General features: G+C 52.6%; 1 protein-coding gene across 2 annotated transcripts in view; it reads right to left on the bottom strand.

Moving 5' to 3' along the window:
- Positions 1-20,921, bottom strand: part of TNRC18 (trinucleotide repeat containing 18) — a 92,164-nt gene that overhangs the window by 5,079 nt on the left and 66,164 nt on the right. The window contains exons 16-25 of one of the 2 annotated variants that reach the window (XM_075010896.1): positions 15,513-15,743; positions 10,768-11,210; positions 9,579-9,743; positions 8,045-8,186; positions 7,031-7,148; positions 6,471-6,546; positions 5,832-5,940; positions 4,411-4,527; positions 3,790-3,954; positions 667-1,940 (exon numbers count right to left, since the gene is read on the bottom strand). In XM_075010896.1, coding sequence (XP_074866997.1) covers positions 667-1,940; positions 3,790-3,954; positions 4,411-4,527; positions 5,832-5,940; positions 6,471-6,546; positions 7,031-7,148; positions 8,045-8,186; positions 9,579-9,743; positions 10,768-11,210; positions 15,513-15,743 — 2,840 coding nt within the window. The remainder of the gene's footprint in view (positions 1-666; positions 1,941-3,789; positions 3,955-4,410; positions 4,528-5,831; positions 5,941-6,470; positions 6,547-7,030; positions 7,149-8,044; positions 8,187-9,578; positions 9,744-10,767; positions 11,211-15,512; positions 15,744-20,921) is intronic. The other variant, XM_075010895.1, reaches the window with a different exon arrangement.

The following is a 20,921-nucleotide window of genomic DNA, read 5'->3' on the forward strand; positions in this document are numbered from 1 at the left end:
GAGGCACCTTACCTTGGAAAAGAGGATGAGCTGCCCCCACTTATAATCACCCTCCCACTGGCTACCAAAGAAAACAGCAATGATGGCAATGAGACTTAGGTTGGACATTAGGAAAATCTTCCTGTTGGGTGGTTCGAACTGGAATAAATTGCCTAGGAAGGTGGTGGAATCTCCGTCACTGGAGATATTTAAGAGCAGGTTAGAAAAACATCTGTCAGGGATGACCTAGATGGTGCTCTGTCCTGCCAGGAGGGCAGAGGACTGGATTTGATAACCTCTTGAGGTCCCTTCCAGTTCTAGTGTTCTATGATTCAAAGCCAAACCTACAGGCCTCATCACATCAAAACACAATATCTGCTTATGGCTTCAGGACACTTAGGTGCCAGGGCTCATGGATGTGGGGCTATGCAGTCCCAATAGAAGCACTGCAGCTGCTTATGGAGCGTATTTCCAGAGGTCTGTTGTGAATCTGCTTCCTCCTTCCTGCCTGGAGTAACTCTAGTTACAACCAAGGCTGGAAACACACCACACCTCACCACTGGGGACCCCTTTACCAGCCAGGAAGAGGGGGGGTTGGCCGGAGGAGGAGGCAGAGTAGAAAGGTGGCAGGGATTATAAGGACAGAGGGGCAAGAGCCACTGGAAGTAGCTGGCGTGCTGGGCTCACCTGGGTGGGTTTGCCAAACCACTTCCAAAGCTGTCTTGCCGGGAGGAAGGCGGCAATCTTGGGTCTGTTTTCCACTGAGGGCAGCCTCTGCCGCTTGGCAAGCTCCTTGGTGGTGGGCAGGTGGATTCCCTCCCGCTTTTTGGGCCGGCTCTTGTTGCTGCTCTGCTGCTGCGGCGGCTGCTTCTGCTGCGGCGGCTGCTTCTGGCCCGGAGGGTGAGAAGATGCGCGAGACTTTCCCGCCTGCTTGGCCGGCTTCGGCGCGACAACCTGCTGGACTGAGGAGCTTGGCTGGGCATCAGCCACCTCCTCATCTGAGCTGCAAGAAGAGTCTTCATCTGTGGTGGAAGAGGAGGAGGAGCTGGAACTGGATGAAGAGGAGGTGGATGACGCTGAGGAGGAGGACGAGGAAGAGGAGGAAGAAGAGCTGCTACTGCTGGAGGAGGAGGAGGAGGAGGAAGAGGAGGAGGAGGAAGAGGAATTAGAGGATGACAGCGGGGTGGAAGCTCTGGAGCTGGTCGAGCTGCTGTCCTGAGCTTCACCTCCATTCTTCTCAGCTTCCTCTTCGCCCTCAGACTCTGAGCTGCTGCTGCTGCTGTTGCTTTCAGACTCCTCTGCTGCTGCAGTGGGGGTGGTTTTGACTTCCGGATCCTTGCCTCCAAAATTAGAAGCTGAAGAGTCCCCTTCCATTGCTTTGGTTCTTGCAGACTTCTGCTTGGCATCGCCGCCCAATGCCGCCGAGTAGCCCAGCCCCAGGACACTCTTGCCCTCCCTCCTGTTGGTCAGGTTTGAATCTTCCAGCATCCTCATGGCCTCCTTGGTTTTCTTGGTCTTGGGAGACATCACCCCTTCGTGGTCCAGCTTGATGAGGATTTCCGTGTCCAGTTGCTTTCGCTGAGCCTTGGCTGCCGAAGCAAATTCCTGCGACTCCTCAGCAGACCTTCCCTTCTTGGCTTTGGTTTTCCCGGGGGGGTTGTCGCCGAAGGAGCCCAGCGTCCCCGGGAGTTCGCTGTAGGGCTCTGGTCCAAGAACACCGCCGAACATGGGAGGCTGAAAAGAAGGCTGAGGTGGGCTATGGAGCTTGGCAGAGATCTTCAGTTTGCCGGCTTTACTCCGTTTTTCCTCGGCAGGTGCAGGAGCGCCACCTGCTGGATTCTGCTGGCTTTTCCTTGACCCCTTCGCACTCTGCTTGCCCAGGCAGACGGTCTTCTCCGGAGCAGAAGAAACGCTTGCTGAAGGATCTCCCTGGGTTGTCTCTTCCGGCAGGACTGCTTCTTCTGGAAAGGAACAGAAAGCGGCTCGACTGAGAGATGCAAATATCACCTTGTGGACAACTGCAGTAAGCCAGGACGGACTCCCTCAAGTCCCAGAAGTTGCTGGATATTTCCTGCACACAACTCTGGGGCTCAGACCCTGGGTGGGGAGGGGGCTTTATAAAGTTCTCCAGCTCCTTCCTGGTTCGAGTGTTCACGCCAACAGGTGACCACCTTAGCAAAGCCCTTTCCAAGGGCTTCATAAATCATACAGGCCAGCAGGTTTGAGGCTAACAGCTGTGAACTGCTGACCACGCGACAGATGGTGCCCGATGGGTTGCCTCTCTCATAAACGGAGCTGAGAAAACACAATCTCAGTCTCTCTGATCTATGCTCTATTACTGCTGCCTAGATACCTTGCTCTAAAAAGCAACCTGAGATAGCGGTTCATTCAGGAGCCTACTATACTGCTCAGGCCAAAGGGGCCTTAGCACAAGCCAGCCTGTTGACACTTGTCTTGACAGCAGTGGTCTGAGCGATGCTGAGAGGGCAGCTTAGTCTCTGGAGGGAGCATCAGGCAACAGCTCAGCCACTAGCTGTGGACACTTTGGAGGACTAAACCTCCATAGGGAGGTGGTGCAGCTGAAATGCTGGAGCTCCTTTCCCTCCTCTGCAAGCACAGACATGGCTGCTGTTCCACCACCCGACACACAGAGCTCTGCCTGCTGCTCGGAAAGCATTCTGCTCTCCCCACGTGTCTGCAACAAGTTGCTCAGCAGATACCTTCAGCTCATGACCGAGGCTGAGGCCCACGGATGCTCCACTGAGAAGATGGAGTTGAGTCTCCAAGCCTCGTTTGTGACCCTGGAGTCACTAGCCCCGGCTGGTAAATAACCAGCTCCCTAACCCCCGGTGAAACTCCTACGAGAGGGTGAGAAATGCAGTAGCTGCTCAGCCCTTTTCCTGAACTTCGGGTCACAGTGCTGGATGGCAGCGGTCTCCTAGGGCAGTGTCAGACAACTGGGAATGGATGACAGGGCTGGATCGCTTGACGATTATCTGTTCTGCTCCTTCTCTTCAAAGCACCTGACATTGGCCACTGCCTAGGGCCCCAACCTCCTCCATAACCAATTCCACAGCACACCCACTTTTTTCAGTTGAACCGATTGCTCGTTAATATCACATTTACTTACCTTTACTGTGGTTATCGTCTAATTAGAGAGGTTTGCAATATACTAGCACATACAACAAGCTAAACAGGGATCCGATGCCTCAATGTTTCAAATCCCACCACAGAATACACCATCTTAGGCAGTGAGCACAGACACATTGTCAAAATCTGCTCAATGCCACGCGAGGGATGTTGAGTGAATGAGCAGCCTCTGAAAACAGGCTCCCCTCCCGCCAGCCTGACAGAGCCAGGACGTGGCATTTAAACCACGTCCCAGCTCCAACACGCTCCTGTCCTCCCTCCCCACTGCTTGCCACAGCAGGGGAGCGAGGCGGGATCCCCACCAGCTCGTTGGAGGGAGGGAAGCAGCATTTCAGCTGCCTTCTGGTGCTAACGGGGTCCTGCAGGGTCAGTATTTCCCCTCATAGCAGCTCTGCAAAGAGCCAGGGCGAGCGGAAATGGATGAAATTTCGCAGCACCCTTAAACAGCTGTCAAAGCACACCAGGGTACCGCGGCACACTAGCTGCAAACCGCTGTTCCAGGGAGGGGTGAAGGTTAGGCAGAAGTTAGCAGCAAAGACCAGACATCTGGCTGGACCCGTGGAGGTTGGGTGCCTCTGCAGTGTCCCCAAGGAAAAGGGGTTAAAGAGCTGGTGCCAGGGCTCACCGAACCGCCTAGTAAAACAGGGTGACTCGACATACCAGCCTTCAGCTTGATGCTTGGCTTTCTCCCACGACCTTTGCCCTTGGCCACTGGCTCCTCTGGCCCTAGGGCGCTGCCCTCTTTTCCTTCCCCAGCATCCTTGCTGGACTTCCGGCTGCGGCGCGTTGTGCTGGGCACCAAGAGGGCAGGGGAAGGCTCTGCACCTGCAAAGTCCAGGCGGGCAGACGGTCAGCAGCACGCTCGCCCACTCGGACACCCGACCGAGGCCACACCGCACCCACAGTGGGAGTCCGCTTGCAGCAGCGGCCACTAACCAAGTGTGTTCCTGTGCCTGGATTTTTCCCGGGACCGCACGATGCCCATGAGGGAGGCACAGTAAGTGCTGCTGGGAAACTGACACCCTACTAACACCAGGCAGCGAGGGACTCCCCCCATCACCCTCAAATGGGTTCTCCTCCCCGGTCTTAAAAAACCTCAGTCCTGATCCACTCGCACACACAATCTGGGAGCAGAGTCAGCTGGGGATTATCCCTGGAATCTGAGGGGTAGCATAGGAGGTCTCCCTTTGGAGCAGGTTGAAAAGGAAGATGCTAGTGTCTTATGGGCAAAAAGACCAGGACTCAGGGGGAAACCTCCCCAGTTCAGGAGTGCAGACTTACACTGGATCTTGTAGTCAGGTGGTAGAAGCCGAATATGAGACAGGGGAATCCGGCCAGTGTCCCCATCATCAAACTCCACCGTTATCAGATCCCCATCCTCCTCCAGGTCCAGGGCTCCTGTGGTTGGAGGGGGAAGAGATTAGGGAGAGAAGACTAGGAACAAACTCAGCAGGAGCAGCCGAACGGCAGTGCTGGCTGGCAGCGGCAGTGGAAAGGGGCAGGACCTGAGACTTGGAAGATCTGATTGTTGAAGGTTGGGCCTGTTTAGAACCTGCTACTAAACCAGACCCACCGGGGTCCATGACACGCCCCCCACTTCAAGCACAATACTTCCCTCCAACAGTCATCCCAATTGCTTAGCTGCAGGAAGACGACAGGCATCACCCCATAATTCCAGCCCACCTCTGCTCTCACAGGTTTGCTCGGTGACAGATGTCCCTTGGCTCTGGCCAGTCCAACCGCTCCTGGCTGCCTCTTATTCCCCTCCTCAGCGCATTCTAGCCCACTGGGTCACCGGTACTAGTGTCCCAATTGACAGCGTCCTCATTTGTGAGCTCCCTTCCAGGCCAGGTAACACGAAACCACAGGGCCAAGGCCTGGCAGGGAAGGAGAAAGGGCTTTGCAGCCAGACTGGTGCCACTCACAGCCATTCCTACTGCTCTCTTTGGAGGCACTTTTTACAGCTAAGACTTCCAAAGAGGCCGAATGGAGTCAGACACTTGGCACAATTTCCAAAAGCACCTCTGAGACTTAGGAGCCTCTGCCCCATTGAAAGTCAGGTGAAATCAGGCTCTGAGCTCTCTTACAGGCTTTTGAAATCCAGCCCCCTTCCATTTTCTGTTAATTCAATGGTATTTAGGCTGGGGATGTTAACAGTTAACCTCACCCTAAATGAGGGAGGCTTCCTGATTACGGTGAACAGGGCAGGGGCATCTCCAGCCCTGCAGGGCCTGCCGTGATCTGGGGGCTTTCCAGAGCGGCTGGAGCAGCGCTCATTTGCGGTGGCCTGGGACACGCCGTGGGCAGGGGCTCTGCAGCTCGGCCGGAGCAGATGCCATCTGTGGTGCAGGCTGGCATGCTCTCCCCAACCCTTGTGTAACCAGTTAAACCTTACATTTAACCAGTTAACTAATTCAGTGTGATTCTACACCCCTAATTTAAGCACCTAACCCCTCTAGACCTCTGCAAAAATCCCAGCATATGTGAACAGCAATACTGGCCCACCAGGCAGCCGGGGTGATGACATACGCCCGTGGGGCTCTTGGCAGACTCAGGCACTCCGCCAGGTAAGGAAACTGGCCTCCCAGGGCTATCCCGACAGGCGTTGCAGCTGCACTGCCCCGTCACTGATCCACCTGAGGTCTGGTGCTAAGCCAGTCCTGGCCTGTGAGCGTAAGGGGCCAGCCGTGGTGTGCTCCTACCTCTCACCACTGTCCCTGGGTAAAGGCAGCGGTACTGCTGGCTCCAGTAGGCAGCGATCCTTGTTCCTTCAGGCAGGAATCTTACTGAGGGCGGCTTCACGTCAATAATCTGTTTGGGGAGGGACAGCAAATTCCTGACCGACCAGATGCCTTCATGGTCTCCTCTCCTCCACACTAGGGTTTCAAGAGCGTGGCTCTCCAGGGGCACTGCTGAGACCTCCCCAGCCAGGGCTCCCCGGGGGAAGCGGGGGGTGCGGTCAAAGGTGCAGCTGCTGAAGGCTTCAGGCCAGGAGAAGGTCACAGTCCTCCATGGGACACAGTGCAGTGCCATGCCCATGACTCAAACCCCTACCATCCCTGGCAGGACAGCGTCAGGCCCAGGCCCAGGCCCAGGCCCTGTGTGCCTTCGCCCGATGGTAGCGACAGGACGCTGAATCCGTCATGCCAGGAAGGGAATGACGCTTGCCGAGGCCCACAGAACAATCTGCCAGGCGCCTGCTCCGAGCACAGGGGGCATGTGCGCTGTGATTCGGGGGCACTGCTTCACCCGCAACTACCCACCAGGCAAGGAGGGACCCCCCCCCCCCCCCCATACGAAAGTCACATCCCGCACCTGGAGAGTAAAATGGCCCAACTTACCGCCTCCTGCAGCAGCTGCTCTAGACAATAGATATGGGGGCGATTTCCTCTCTCCCCTTCCACCATGACTCGGTATCTGAAAGCACAAACAACAGAGCTTAACAAAACTGTGTGTCCCTGCAACCCTTCCTTGGGCTGCAGCTCCTTCCCCAAGGTCCTTCCTTCCCCAGACTCTGACAGCTTCCGCCTCAAATGCCCCAGGAGCCATTTCAGTCCAGGCCATTGAAAGGGAGGCTGCATTCTTCCAGCGGAGGCATCGCTGGTACACTAGGGCAGCTCAGTATGGTGAATTCCTCTGCCCAGCCAAACACAGCTATTGTCCTCCCAGCCTTGCAGCCCTCAGGAAGCGCGGGCATCGCAGCAGTCTCCAGCTTACTTGGTGCAGAATCAGCTGCCCTGGGTCACCCTCCAGGCCCGCGAAAGCACTGAGCAAAGCCCACCGGGCATGAGGGACAAGGCGGCAGCCCTGTGTGTACACCCGGCTTGTCGGAGCCCCCAGCGCACTCGCTCTCCCCCCACCGCAGTGGGGTTCGTCTGGGAGTGGCTGTCGTTTTACTCACATGTCCGGCGAGTGCACCGTCTTCACGTGTCCAGCGTAGAGCAGCTTGTCGTCCATGGGAATGAGGACACGCAGCCCGTCCTTCAGTTCGTCCTTGTCAATGATACAGGAGCGGGGGGCTGCCGGGCCACGGAGCAAGACGGGGAGTTAGCGGTGCCATTCGACACAACCGAGCGAGGCAGAGCCCACTGGGAGAGGGTCCGATAGGAACCAGCATAGGCCATTCCACAGATTCCAAACACCCCGCTGGTCTCAGCTGGACTGTCAGCCGGCTGGCTGTCTTTGGACAACTCCTAGCACCACAGGGCCTGGGCTCAGCTAGCCCCAGACATGCCAGCGACACAGTAATAATGCCAACAGGCCAGCCGAAATCTAGCACCTCGCAGAGACTGCTCTTTACTTAGAAACCCCAAGGGGGGCTTTGCAGGAAGAAGCGGTGCTGTTCCTCGTGAGGCGCATGGTTCCTCACACCGGCACGGACAAGCGAGGGAGCTAACGCGTGGAACGGAACAGGCCATCGCTGGTCTCCAGTCATGAAGAGAGGGGTTTGCACCATCACCATCTTATCCCAGGTGAATGCTGGGTGGAGAGCCTGCCCGATTCTCCACGCAGCCTTGTGGCTGGCCCAGCTTCGCAGCTGTACTCACTGAGGCACAAGGCAGGCCAAGGGACTTGCTGGGGGTGAAAATATCAGCCAGGCATTCGACGGGGGATTAGAACACACAGCCCGGGTGGGAGCCAGCCCTTTGGGCCAGCAGCTTGTAAGCACGGCCCTCGCCAGGGACTGACGGCACGTCCCTGCAACTGCTGGGCCAGGCAGGGGCAGCCAGTGGGGGATTCGAGGCACACCTGATGACAGCTACGCCTCTCCCCAGCTGGCACGGCGCACAGCGGCCTCCCTTGGATAACATAAGCCGCTCTTTATCCAGCTGGGAAAATCCCACCCAACTCCCCCAGCCATCCACCACTGAGAAAAGCTGCCTCTCCCCCGAGAGCTGCAGCCTCCTGCCCTCACCTGGGGTAGGCGGCCGCTCCACAAGCATGCTCAGGGGCAGGTTCTCGTCTTCTGAGAAGCTGCTGTCCTGATTGGGCTCGAAGTCCTCCTCGGCTGCCATGCTCTCCATCAGCTTGCTGACGGCCCCGCCCTTCCCTCGGCTCTGGGGAAGGACACGAAAGAGACACATCCGCTCTTGAGCCTCAGGAGCCATTTTAACCACCCTCCTGCCCCGTCTGGAGGTTGTCTTTCGAAGTGACCCGGCGCAGGGGGAACGTTCCGCGCTGGGATATCAAGGGGCAACACGCCTGCATCACGCGCCGCCACCCGCCCATTTCAGCGGCCTTTGGTAGCTTCTTCGCTGGGTTTATTTCTCACTGTGGCTGTTGGCTGAACGGGAGCTCCTGCCTCAAGCGTAGCTGCCTTTCCGGACCTCTCTGGACGTGGACGGCAATAGCGGCAGGCCGGGCCCATCAGCACAGGAGCAGGCAGCCCTAGAAGTGGCCTGCTTACACCTGTGAGGACTTACTGAAAGCAGACCCACCGCCTCCATACGCTGAACTGGGGCGGCCACTCCCGGCCCTTCGCTTTTGGGGGATGGGGGGATTACCTGGGGCTGAGGCTCCCCCCGTCCCCACATTCACCACGTGGGCAGTGGGAGTCGCAGCCTGCTCCTCCACACCATACCACACCGCCCAGCCAGCCAGCCTGCTGCGACCTCCTTCCCCGCAGCATCACGGCACCGAGTGTCCCACTGGCTCCCTGCACCCACCGAGGAGTGCAGCAAAGCTGGCTGCTGCTCCCACTGCCAGCGTGGGGAGCGCTGGGGGAGCGGGGGAAGTGGCCACTGCTGCCTCCGTCGCACCTGGCCCTCAGCCCTAGCTAATCCCTGGGCCCCCTGGCCTGGGGGAGGGGAGAAAGAGTCAGGGTGGGGCTGGAGCAGGGCCTGCAGTTGCCTTGGGGCCTGTGCGTGGGGCACTGGAGGGGGGTTACCCAGGACAGCCCTGACCAAATGGTGTTTCGGCTGCCAAAGGGCTGGTATCGCTCACAGCCTGGGACTGGAGAGGAGGGACTCCATGGTGAAGGGGCAGCCCAGCACCCCTCGCCTCAGTCCGCAACACCTGCTCTCTGGTCCAGCAACACCCCAACGGTGCCGGAATGGGGCCACATCTTCTGTGCACACGTGGAATTTGATTTGCAAGCCCACTCTGCCCTGCGCGCTCTGCTCTGCCCTGCCCTGGAGGAACCTTCCCTCGGGCCCTAGACGACTCACTACTTGGCGCGTTCTACCGTTACCTGGGTCCTTACGCTTCCCAGCAAGAGGCGAACCTAAACCAAACCAAGTCCGATCCCCCGTGAAGGGGCATTTCTGTACAACTCCCAATGCCACCCTGCCCCAGACCCATTAGTGAGAACGCGTCATAGCACTACCAATGCCCCAGCTCCCAAACAGGGGCGTCTGCCTTCCCCCGTCCCAGTGCAAGAGGGCGAGGAGGAAGCAGAGACCCAGCTGTCTTGCTACAGACTGACTTCAGCCTATGGAGTCAACCCTCACCTCTTTCTTCACTTCCTTTGCCTTCACCTTGGCTTTACTCTTCTTGCTGGAGCTCAGGGAGCTGGCTAGGCTGAGCCGGGCATCAGAGGGGGAGCTGGAGGTGCCAGGGGGAGACACGGAAGAGGAGGAGGAGCAGCAAGGGGCCTCTTTACCTTTCTTCCTCTGCTAAAAGCACACACAGAACAACCCCCCGGCCCGCAGAAAGGCTCCGTCAGTCAGGCTCACTAGCGAGTGACGGGAAAGACGGAGCAAAGGAGTGTACGGCCGTTCGTGTTCAAAACGAGCCACAAGTAAGGACTCCGGCCACCACGGGGGCGAGCCCAAGTGGGCAGCTTGCCAGGTGCTTGCGCCGTATCACAGTTCCCACTGCCTCGCTGGCACCCTGCATCCAGCAGGGTCATTCCAGCGAGAGCTTATCATTAGCCCAGCCGGCACCTCCCGCCCGTCAGTCCTTCCTCCCGAACTGCTGGGAAAGGGCCCTCGCTGCTGCCGTGTCATGGCTTGTCTAAGTCTCCCCGTAATCCAGTCTCCCCAGTAACTGACGAACGGGCCCAACTGGAGCCAAAGGAACCTACTGCTTCATCAAGCTGGTTAGCAAGTGACTGGCAAGAGATCGCAGCCACTCCCAGCGCACGCAAGGCTCTAGGGTGTCACTGGGCAACAGGACAAGTGCCTCAAAGGCCATGGGGTGGGTGAGGAAGGCAGAGGGGGCTAGATCAGGGAAGGCTTTGGGGGTGAGGCAGGGCTTTTCCGTATGACGGCAGGACAGGGTTTCTGGGGTGGGGACCAAGAGAATTTTCTGGGTTTCTGGGGTGGGGACAGAGAGCATTTCCCAGTGGGGAAGAGAAAGGATTGCATGGCTAGCCTCGGGGTTAGCGCCTGCCCACTGCCGTCAGTGGGAGTTTTACCGCCCCTTCAGTGGGGGCAGGAACTCCCCAGGAGCCTCTGACCCAGGGTGTGGTATGCTCAGGGAGGAGCATTTAACTGGGCAGCTGTGGAGAACGAAAGATCCTTCATGGGGAAGGTGCTTCCCTGGAGCACCACCCAGCTGACATTCAACTCACCTCCCTCCGAATGCCAGGATCCCTGGAACTGACCTCCCAGCCCCACTTTCCTCCACGCCCCACTGTGCCCCGCAAGTCTGTCACACCGCCAGCTCCCTGGCCCATGCCAGCAAAGCAGCTCCTACCTTGCTGAGCTCTTTCCTTTCCTTCCCTTTGCTCCCATCCTTTTTGGGGCTCAGCGGTGCCCCCTTCCCGCAGCGGCTGGGCTTGGCAACGGGGGTGGAGCTCGCGGGCAGGCTGGGCATGGGCACGGGCAAAGAAGCGCTGGCGTCGTGGAGGAAGATGCGTTCGCTCCGGCGTCGGTTCCACAAGTCGTCGTCACTCGCCTCCAGCCCCAGCTCAAAGCTCAGCTCTTTGGGGGACTTGAATTTTTTCAGCTTCCGGCCTTTCTCGGCCCCAGTTTTGGCTTTGTCTGTGCTGCCGGGACTGGGCTCCATACTGCTGGCTGCCTGGACCGCGGGGGCACTGCCTGGTTCCAGCAGCCCCTTCTTCCCACGCAGCAGCCCAGAGGGAGATTTCTTCCGAATCTTTATCTCACTCTCCGAGTCGGTGTATTCAAACTCCGTTCCTAAAGAGAAGGGGGTCAAACCATCAACCAACACGCTACTGAGGTAAGGGCCCAGCAGCCTTCGGCTTTGGTGCTAGACTTTACACTTGCAGTGTGTGGTCAAACTCCCCCAAGAACATCCAGGGCTGAGAGTTCATTCCTTGGGGGACCTTTTCCCAGGGCCTGGGGCAGGTTAGACTTAAGAAAAAAATCTGTCAGGGATGGTGATAGGTCCTGCTGTGAGGACAGGGGACCAGACTCAGTGACCTCTCAAGGCCCTCTCCAGTTCTACAATAAAATTTTAAAACAAAAACCTATGAGAAATCTTAATTTATATACAAAAAAAAAAAACCCCTTCAAATTTTCACCTAAGTTCACTGCAACAAGCCACACCAGGAAATGAGCAGACTGAGATGCCTCCTCCAGTCGCCGCCCCGCTCCCCGAGAACTCTGCGAGGAGTCAAGAGTAAGGCGCAAACCCCAGTCAGAATTTAACGACCACTTCCCATCACTTCCCCTTCCCCGCCTCCCCAGAGACACAACAACCCACAACTCCCAGCCTGCTGCCTGCCTCCGAACTTCTCCCCTCACCCACAGAAAAACCTGTACGCCTCTAACGAGCTACGGACGGGGCTCAGCGTCAGAGGGTCTGGCAGCTGGCAGAAAACACAAACGCCTCCCGCAGCGGCTGGGCTTCACACCCAGACCCACTTGGTATGTTGGGTTAGGATGAAATGTTTTCTTAATTAAAAACCCCCGAGGCTTCGAAGGTGATGTTTTCGGATTGGCCAGTGAAATCAAAGGGCTCTGCTATTGGCTTGAGTAGTCACTGTAAAATTCAGGGAGGTAAACGATCTCTGGCCGTTAGCAAGTGGAAATCCCCACCTGCTGTCCTGCCTGCACCACAGCAGAGATCTGAGACAGGATGATCCGGCTAAGGTCCTTTCTGGCCACCCTCCTGAAGAATCAGAGCACCTCAGTCTTCAAGGTGTTCATCCTCCCAGCCCCGCTGCAATGTAAGGCTGTGCTTTACCCCTACTGCACAGAAGGGGAACGGAGGTGCCAAGATCCTATGGTGATTGGCTCCAGGTCACTCCAAAGGGCTGTGACAGAGGGGAGAACTGACCCCAAGTCCTGAGATAACGACCTAACCTCGAGGCAGCTTTTCCTCCCACTTCGCCTTTAGAACAACTGATAGAGCTGCTTGGGGTCGGGGACAGCGGTCCCTGTGAGCTGAGCGCTTGGGCATCTGTCCAGGAGAGATTCAGGTGCTGCCCAGCTGATTAGCACCGCGCCCACAGCCACCCATAGTGGGCAACATGTGTTTCTATTGGTGGTGCAGGCCCACTCATGCCTTGATGCCCGTAATTTATTCCACACATGAATGTTAAAAATAGAGGGAACACTGGTGGCAGGGAAGGAGAGCAGAGCTGCCACTTTAGACCTGCAAAGCCCAAGGCAAAACTCATTCTTTCCCAGCCTCCTTTCCCAATCAGGCAATTCCCATCCCCACCCAACCACAGACTGGGATACACCCGGCCCAGGGCAAACACTGCCTGGCCTCCCTGTGGTACATTTGTCACAGGGCGTCCTTTGGGCTTTATGAAAATAGGCTTAGGAATAGGGCAAACTGGCACGTGCTCCATGCAAAATGCCTCATGTAAGGCATCACCGGAACGTCTGTAATCTACTGAATATCATCATCCCATTTGTATGCACGTACCACTCCTGTACTTGAAGTTAGAAACATGGAGTATGTGCTATTCATCCAGACATGCTACATGAGGGCTAGTAACAGAAATATAGGATCCTGGTGACTCACTGCAAGAAAACAATGAATTGGAAGAGAAACACTAACTCAAGAACCTATCCCTGCAACAAACCCTGTTGCCAACTGTGTCCACATACAAGCGACACCCTCACAGGATCTAACCACATCAGCCACGCCACCAGAGGCTCATACACATGCACATCTGCTAATGTGATATCATCATATGCCAGCAACACCCCTCTGCCATGTACATTGGACAAACTCAACCAAAAGACGAATGGCCATAAATCCGACGTCAGGGATTGGAATACATAGAAACCTAGGGGGAAACACTTTCACCTTCCTGGACAGTCAATAAAGGATTTGAAAGCAGCTGTTCTTCTAAACCAGGATTTTACCACTAGATTACAAAGGGAGACATCTGAACTGGAATTGATTTCCGAATTCGACATATTTAACCTCGGGCATAAGAAAGATCTCAATTACCTTACACATTACACAAGGGCAATTTCCCCATCTTCGATATTTGCAAGAATGGCGCCCATCCCATGTATCTTAATTTACTTCTTCCACTGGTCCAATCAATGACAGGTGATTCCTTGCTCCCCACCACCTACCCCCCCCACCCCCGCTATATAAACCCTGGATTCTTATTATCTACTCCAATCTGAAAATCTGAAGATTTTTCAATACTTTTGTTAGTATTTAAGGTGCTACAGGACTGCTTGTTTTTTGTGGCGCTACAGACTAACACAGCTATCCCCAAGGTGATCAGGAAGCGTGCAAGGCAAAGTCAGTCAATGGCTGAAATGAAGGATCCATTCGTCGTTATGATACGAACTCTCCTTTTTTATTAATACAAATTAGACAAGTTCTAGGCACACTAGGTTTTAATAGGGACAGGTTATGAGAAGTGGTTGTGACAAATCCTTCACAGAGGCTACTGGAACGAGTTGGTGGAAGCCTAACAGAGCATGGAACTGGTGCTAAAATAAGCTGGACTCGCAGGGAAGCCCTCATTTTCCATTCAGAAGCATGCCATAAATTCCATTATCACTTAATAAATATTAATAACGAGTTTATAAATGATACTTTTATAGAGCTGACTGCTGAGAAAGATGTCACCCTGGGGTGCCTTTTGCAGCACCGTGTGTGAGGAGGAAAAGACAAACATAGAACAGAGAGACTGCCGCAGACAGATAGGGACAAAGCGAGATGCAGTCTAAGCAATCTGAGGGGATGACCGAGAATATGGAGCTGCTGTGTTTTAGTCTAATAATGACTCCCTCTGTTTCCTCATCTATACAATGGGGATAAGCCTTCTCCAACTACAGTACACTCTTTCATATCTGACAGAGCTGGGACCTGGAGGTTGCTGGATATTCAAAGATTCTGGATCATAGAGAGGTATACCTAGCAATGCGTAACACTGAAGAAAAACAAGGTTAGCTATTAAGCAACAAACAAAAATGTATGCAGAGTAATGTATTACTTTATTTACCCACAACAATCATATTGTGCACTGTAAACGTACTGTATTTGCTGTATTTATGCTCAATATACTGCACTTATGGAAAACGTAAATACAATTCACTTATGGTTTAAAAGGTCAGTTATTGGCGAGCTCTGGATAATAGAATGCCAGCGATGGAAGAGTTCGGTGTATCTCACGGAGGTGCTGGATAGAGCAACACCCTAGTTTTCTTTTCCTAGGTTTTTTTCTCCCCTCTTTCTTGTTTTGTGGCTCTCCCTCATTACAGCTCAGGGCAGAAAAGCAATAGGAGATAGCTCAGGGAGATGGGCTGTCCAGACAACAGGTGTTGTCATGGCTGAGATGGACGCTAGGGAAAGCAGAACAGGGGAGTGTTATGCATTGCTAAGTATACCTCTCTCTTACCCAGAACAGGCAAGAGCCTTGGGCTGGTGGGACACAGTCCGGATATTCTTGAGCTGCTCCCATGCTGACTGCAGTCAGAGCTTCCATGGGAACGGGGAGGGACTGCAGAGAGGAGGTGAAATGGGGCACAGCACCTTTCCTTGTCCAGCTTTACCTGCACCCTGACGGACTCATTATTTAATCAGGGAAACGTTGCGCTAAAGCCTACAAGGTCTGCTGCCCCCACAGAGCATCTGCCAGCTGCCTTTACTCCTTGCCCAGGCAGGTCTGGGGGCCCAGAGGAAGGAGTGGGGAGCTGGGAGGGTTCTGCGCCCTCTCTTTAGAAGCCATCATGGAATGAAAACCTTGAGCCAATATTTCCATTCATGCTCCTCAGCCAAAAGGTGCTCTTCCACTCACATCCCCGCTAACTTTTTCCATCAGTGTGGAACAAGTTCTTCCATGTGCACCGAGGCATGAATGAATGTGCACCACCCGTAAAACCAAAACCCAGCTGTGGTCACTCTGCAATTCAGCTGGGCAGCACTGGAATCTCTCCTGAGTGGCCACCCAAGCACCCGGCTTACAGGGAACACTGCCCTACCATGTTCAGCACAGAGGGGAGCCTCCACTCCTGGTACCCACCCATTGCCCTCCACGCCCGCATGTGACTTACCCATCAGGCTCTGCCGCTCTTCTTTCTTCTTAGCTTTCTGCTTGGCCTCCAGCTGGATGATGGAAAGAGGAGGGGGGACGATGGGGCTGGGCATAGCACTTGCCGCAAACCTCGCTAGCAGGCCCAAACCGCTCTCGTCCAGGGCTGGGGACGAAAGCCTATCATTGCTGTCCATCCCAGAGTCCTCTGCTTCCTCCTCTTCCTCCTCCTCATCTTCCTCGGAGCTGGAATCTAGCATGCAGAAGAAAAGGAAAGCCCATTACAAATCGAACCCAGCTTCCACCGTCCATCCTTCAGCCCGGGTGCATCAGGCTGCAGCTTTCTAGCAAACAGAGAGGCAGGGTTTCTGTCACCGTGAAGCCCACAGGCGTCCTCCCTGATGCTGCAGAGCCACCCAGACTGAGCCAGCGACCGTAGGCCACAGAAAACAGGGAAGCCCTTGTAGTCACAGTGCCTGGAACTCCTCACCTAATACCAGCTTTGTTCAGACAGAGGGGCACAGCATATGCTAGCGTGCAGCCAAAAAACAAACCAAGCCCACAACTGAACCCACATGGGGCAAAGGACGGAGAGAGAGGCTTAGGCTAAGACATTCAGGTGTGTTTATTACTTTTTGCCTCTCCCTCCTCACAGTGAGATTCTTTGCTTTGTGACAGCACTGGAACGGCTCTGCCACTGCAACAGAGCTCTCCTGCACTGAAGGGGAATCCCGGAAACCACCAGGTGCCCTGGCAGGGAGGGGAGAGACACACAGAGCAAGACAGAGACAAAGACGGAGATGGCAAGACAGCAAAGGATGGGGGGTAGGGGATCAAGAGCGATGAAATTCGAAGATGTAAGATAAATAATCGCAGATGGAGAGAGGCACAAGGGAGGAGAATGGCAGTTATTAAAGGGTTTACTTTCAGCAGATTGCTCTGGAGGTGGGGGATGAGAATTGATCTGCTACACACTGCATACAACTTTCAACCTATGCCCCTTCAGTCCCAGGCCAGGAAGGAGCATCATTTGCAGGTAGACCTGAGTCCAGCTTTAACGGGACAAACATTTCTGCAAACAGCGTCCCTGGGCTGATACAAGCGTAGGGCATTTTGGTTTGGTCCTCCTTGTGGATATGTAAGCACGTGTGTGCGTATTGCGGGGGGATGGGAGTAAGGGGAAGATTGCACACTCAGAAGCATGCCTCAGTCTCTTCCCTGTAGCACATTCATGCTAGTTAGTCTGTAGAGCAGCTTGAGGGTGATTAGTTACTGACTTGTGATCCGGTAGGTACTGGTTAGAAAGGAATCTATTTGTATAGTTAATTGCAACCAAATGGACCTGGCAAACCTATTTAAAAGCACTAGTTTGGAAGGAGCAATGAACTAGGATCCTCAAGCTTGTCCGGTTTCCTTCAGTAATAGGAGTGTTATTTATACCAGCGATGTCTAGTGCTCAGTTCCCTACAGGCTAAGGTTCTGAAATGCAACCTAAACTGCCAACCTAGACATCAAACCACAAACTCTCTTCCAAGACGAACTGAACAGGAAAACATTTTGCCTTCCACTTGTGCCCTGTTTGATATAAGCACAAATGACCTTGATGCTTCTTCCCCCACTCCCTGTACCAAAATAAAAACCTTCAAGAAAACCTCAAGAAAAATAAAAAGTTATTTCTCCCCTTTGACTTCTTTTTTTTAAACTTAGAAACAACAGGAATCCAGACAATAGTTTTGCCTTCCCTATTTTTACTGGCGTTCTGTCACTCACCAGGTGAATGAGCATGTTGAATTTTTCAGAGACACGATACAGCAGGAGTTAAGCGTTAAATAGCTACTAACAAACCAAAGAGTTTTAGGTCACTGAAAATTCCTTCCCCTTGCTTCAGCTGATCAAGCCTTGCTTCCTGGGGTGTCAAATTTCCATTCCTTTGCCAGTCATCCAGCAAAACAGGGAAATCCACACCTGGTATTTCTGACATTAACAACATGCAAGGAAAAGACCTAAAATAAGAGAGAGAGAGAGAGAGAGAGAGAGAGTGTGTGTGTGAGAGTGAGAGAGAGAGAGAGAGAGAGAGAGAAAATAACTCTTCCTTGCTTTGTTTCTCTCACAGACACAAGCAGAAAAGGACACCACTTCTATTCCTCCGCGGTTCAATTGTGAAACTAAAACACATCCATATCAGGGAGACAAAAGTTACTCCTGTAAAGAGAGCCAGCAAGTTGACTTGCACCTAAGACACTCCCATTAACACCATGCAGGAAGAGTTATAAATCCTAGCCCTTGACCAGCAATGCCAATCCTTCATTGTCAGCTGAGGCCTGCCCTCCTTGGGACAGTTTCTGAAAACTAAATCCATGTTCCATGGTATCTTTATAGGCAACAAAGGCAAAACAGAGGCCACCAAAGATGCATCAATTCTAGATGTCTCCTTCTCCCCGTCCAGACTTCACGCCGGCCAAAGGCCCAGCTACCACAGACACTCCCACGGTGGGGCTATGCCTTGACTGTTGTATCGAGTCACAGAACCAACAGCTTGGCTCTTTGGGCCCCTGAGATGGCCTAAAATGGTTGTAATGTTGATGCCTACCATTTTTGTTTGATTCCTTAAATTAAGAAGACTGGCATTTGCACCTGCCTCATTTCACAATCTGCCTGTTTCCTTCTTACACGACCCTTGGGAGGCACAAAGATACAGGATTTCTTTCAAGACTTTAAACATGGATAATTTACAAGCAGAACCCGATGAAAAGTAGTCCTGGACCCCATCTGTAAAGCTACAGCACTGAACTCGTGAAGTTACGAGCCCAAGTGAGTGGGAAAAATGGAGAAATCTTTCACATGATCTATCCCTAAAAGTCTGCGCTGTCTGATCCAAGCCCATTTCCAGATGGACTACACAGTAGCTGGGTGACTGAGGCTGCATCTATTCTGTTTACATACCTATTTGCTAAGTGGTTATGATGGAGTCATTCACCTTATCAGTTTTGGTTCTAAACAACTAACTCTTCCTCGCAGGAGGGGTAGAGAATATTTCGGCACTGGACAAGAAATGCCCCACGCCATCTATTTTAACCCACTGGTAAGTTACTGGTAAGGGCCATCCCCCGTTTCCTGTAAGCTGAGTGCTTGGGTGGCCATCCTGGAGAGATTCAAGAGCTGCCCGGCTGATGAGCAGAGGGCAGACAGCAGGTGTTTCAATTAGAGGTGCACATCGGCACATGCCTCAGTGCACATAACAAAACTTATTCCACCCATGGATTGAAAAATTGAAAAGGGACCATTGGTGTCCTTAATGCCTGATCTGTGGTGGACACGAATCTGGGACACAGCTTGAGAGGTCTAGCTCAAAGTGGAGCAACTCAGTTTTAAATCTGCAGGTCCCCTCTTGGACCAGACAGCAGCCACTGAACTCTCCTTTCAGCTCAGCCTCCACACTTAAGACAGGAAGTCAACCAGCATGAAATCACATAAAAAAGCCATGAGCAATTCAGCGGGACTAAGGAAAAGCTTTTCATTTAATGCTTAAGTTCCTCTTCAGCAAGCGCAAAAGTCACCCAGCATATGTTAGCCCAGGGGTCAGCAAGCCCCGACACGTGTGCCAAGAGCTGATTTTTAATGGCACGTGAGGTGAGAGCTCGGCCTCTCTTTCCCCATGCCGCCGGGAGCTTGCTCAAAGCCAGGCCACCTGTGTGTTAACAAAAGCCCAGCTAATGCTGCCAACCACCACCTACAGAGTAAAGCTCTGCACCTTTACTTATTGCTGAAGCTGTTGTAAGTAGAACCTAAAAATATCACTGCCGCTGGAACTGTACATAGAGGTCAAAAGGTCAAATTTCAGCACACTGCCTGGGAAAGGTTATTGACCACTGTCTTAGTCCATAAGATGTCTTCAGCAGCTATTGTATTTAAAACACTCTAAAATAAAGCAGATTTAAAAGCCACAACAAAGCTAATCATTTTTCCTAATTCCACCGTTCACACAATTTATTTCTTTGTTAGATATTCTGCCACCTCTCACAACCTGTGCGCTCCTTCACTTTTTCACAGACAAGAAAAGTTTTCAACTTGCAATAACTATGGCTGGGATTAACCTCATTGGCTGTGATACTGCTTAAAAATATCTTTAACTACTCTCAAAATGCTGACAATTCAAAACCAATAACAACAGGTGCTTCAGGATTAAATACTGAGTGTGCCGTCTGGACATATATGCTACTATGGGTGGCCCACAGCAGCCAAATTAATGCTTGAACATTCTGTTGCTCTCACAGGTTTTTAAATTTCAAGCATGTAGGTGTTCCCACAAAGTAAAGCAAGTATATACAATGTTGCAGAATTAGGGCCTTAAAGCATCATGGGGAAAAAGGGATCACTGGTCAAAGATAGGGGAAAAAAATTTCAAAACATTGAACTTTTTCCTCACACATCACTGACCAACCAAAACTTGGTGAAGAAAAGAAAAGAATGTACCCAAGACTAAAAACGTTTACCTGCAACTTTCAAGTATACATATATATATAGGAATAGATACACACACACACACACACACACACACACAGAGGCATATATATTATATATGCACGCACACATGCACACACAAATTTATGTTCAAATGCTATCAATGGCAAATTAAACAAAGCCACCAAATATGTTATGGACAAAAATTTGTCTCTCCAAAATAAGGAAAAATAGAAAGAGAAAATTTGAATTCTCTCTTTGTTCTTTAGTTTTTCAAAATGATTGAGCCAGTGCGGGGTTTTGTTAATATGTGTTCATTTATTATCTATATTAGCCTAGCTTCTTCTTGTTAAGAAAGCAGTAAATGAATTGATTGTTAATGATGGACAGGAATTGGTATGTCATTTAGTTGGCAGAGATTGATGTAACAGGACAGATTTGGAAAAGGGTAGAGAGGATGGGCAGAGGAGAAAGGGGAGTAAAAATACACACACATTTATTTCACACTGAAAAAAAATAGCATGGTTTTGTCATAACGCCGAGCAGGCCTACAGCATACAAAGCAGGCTAAGTGCAGGCAGACTTTAGACAGCTGATGGGTCCTTCATATCCAGATTGGATTCATCTGTCCAGTTCTGGATATTATTTTTTAAATTTTCCCCTCTTAAGATTGTACATCGTTTTTCAAACACAGTCTTCCATTCTTTAAGATTTTGCCCCTCAAGAGTTCTGCTGCTGACTCCAGAAACAAGGTGCATCGCCAAAAAATTATACCAATTCCTTAGGATCAATTTCAGACGTGTTGTTAAATCTGACTGATTTAATATGGGGTAAAAGTTCTACAGCTGAGGGGGGAAGAACTGGGGAAAAAAAGAAGCAAGATTTTTTTATAAGGAAAACAAAAATACAAAGGGTGGAGGAAATGTGCCTCTTTATTCCAAGTTCACAGTGTTACAATCAAAGAACTTGC

The sequence above is a fragment of the Carettochelys insculpta genome, chromosome 16, assembly GCF_033958435.1.
Source record: "Carettochelys insculpta isolate YL-2023 chromosome 16, ASM3395843v1, whole genome shotgun sequence".
Lineage (NCBI taxonomy): Eukaryota > Metazoa > Chordata > Testudines > Carettochelyidae > Carettochelys > Carettochelys insculpta.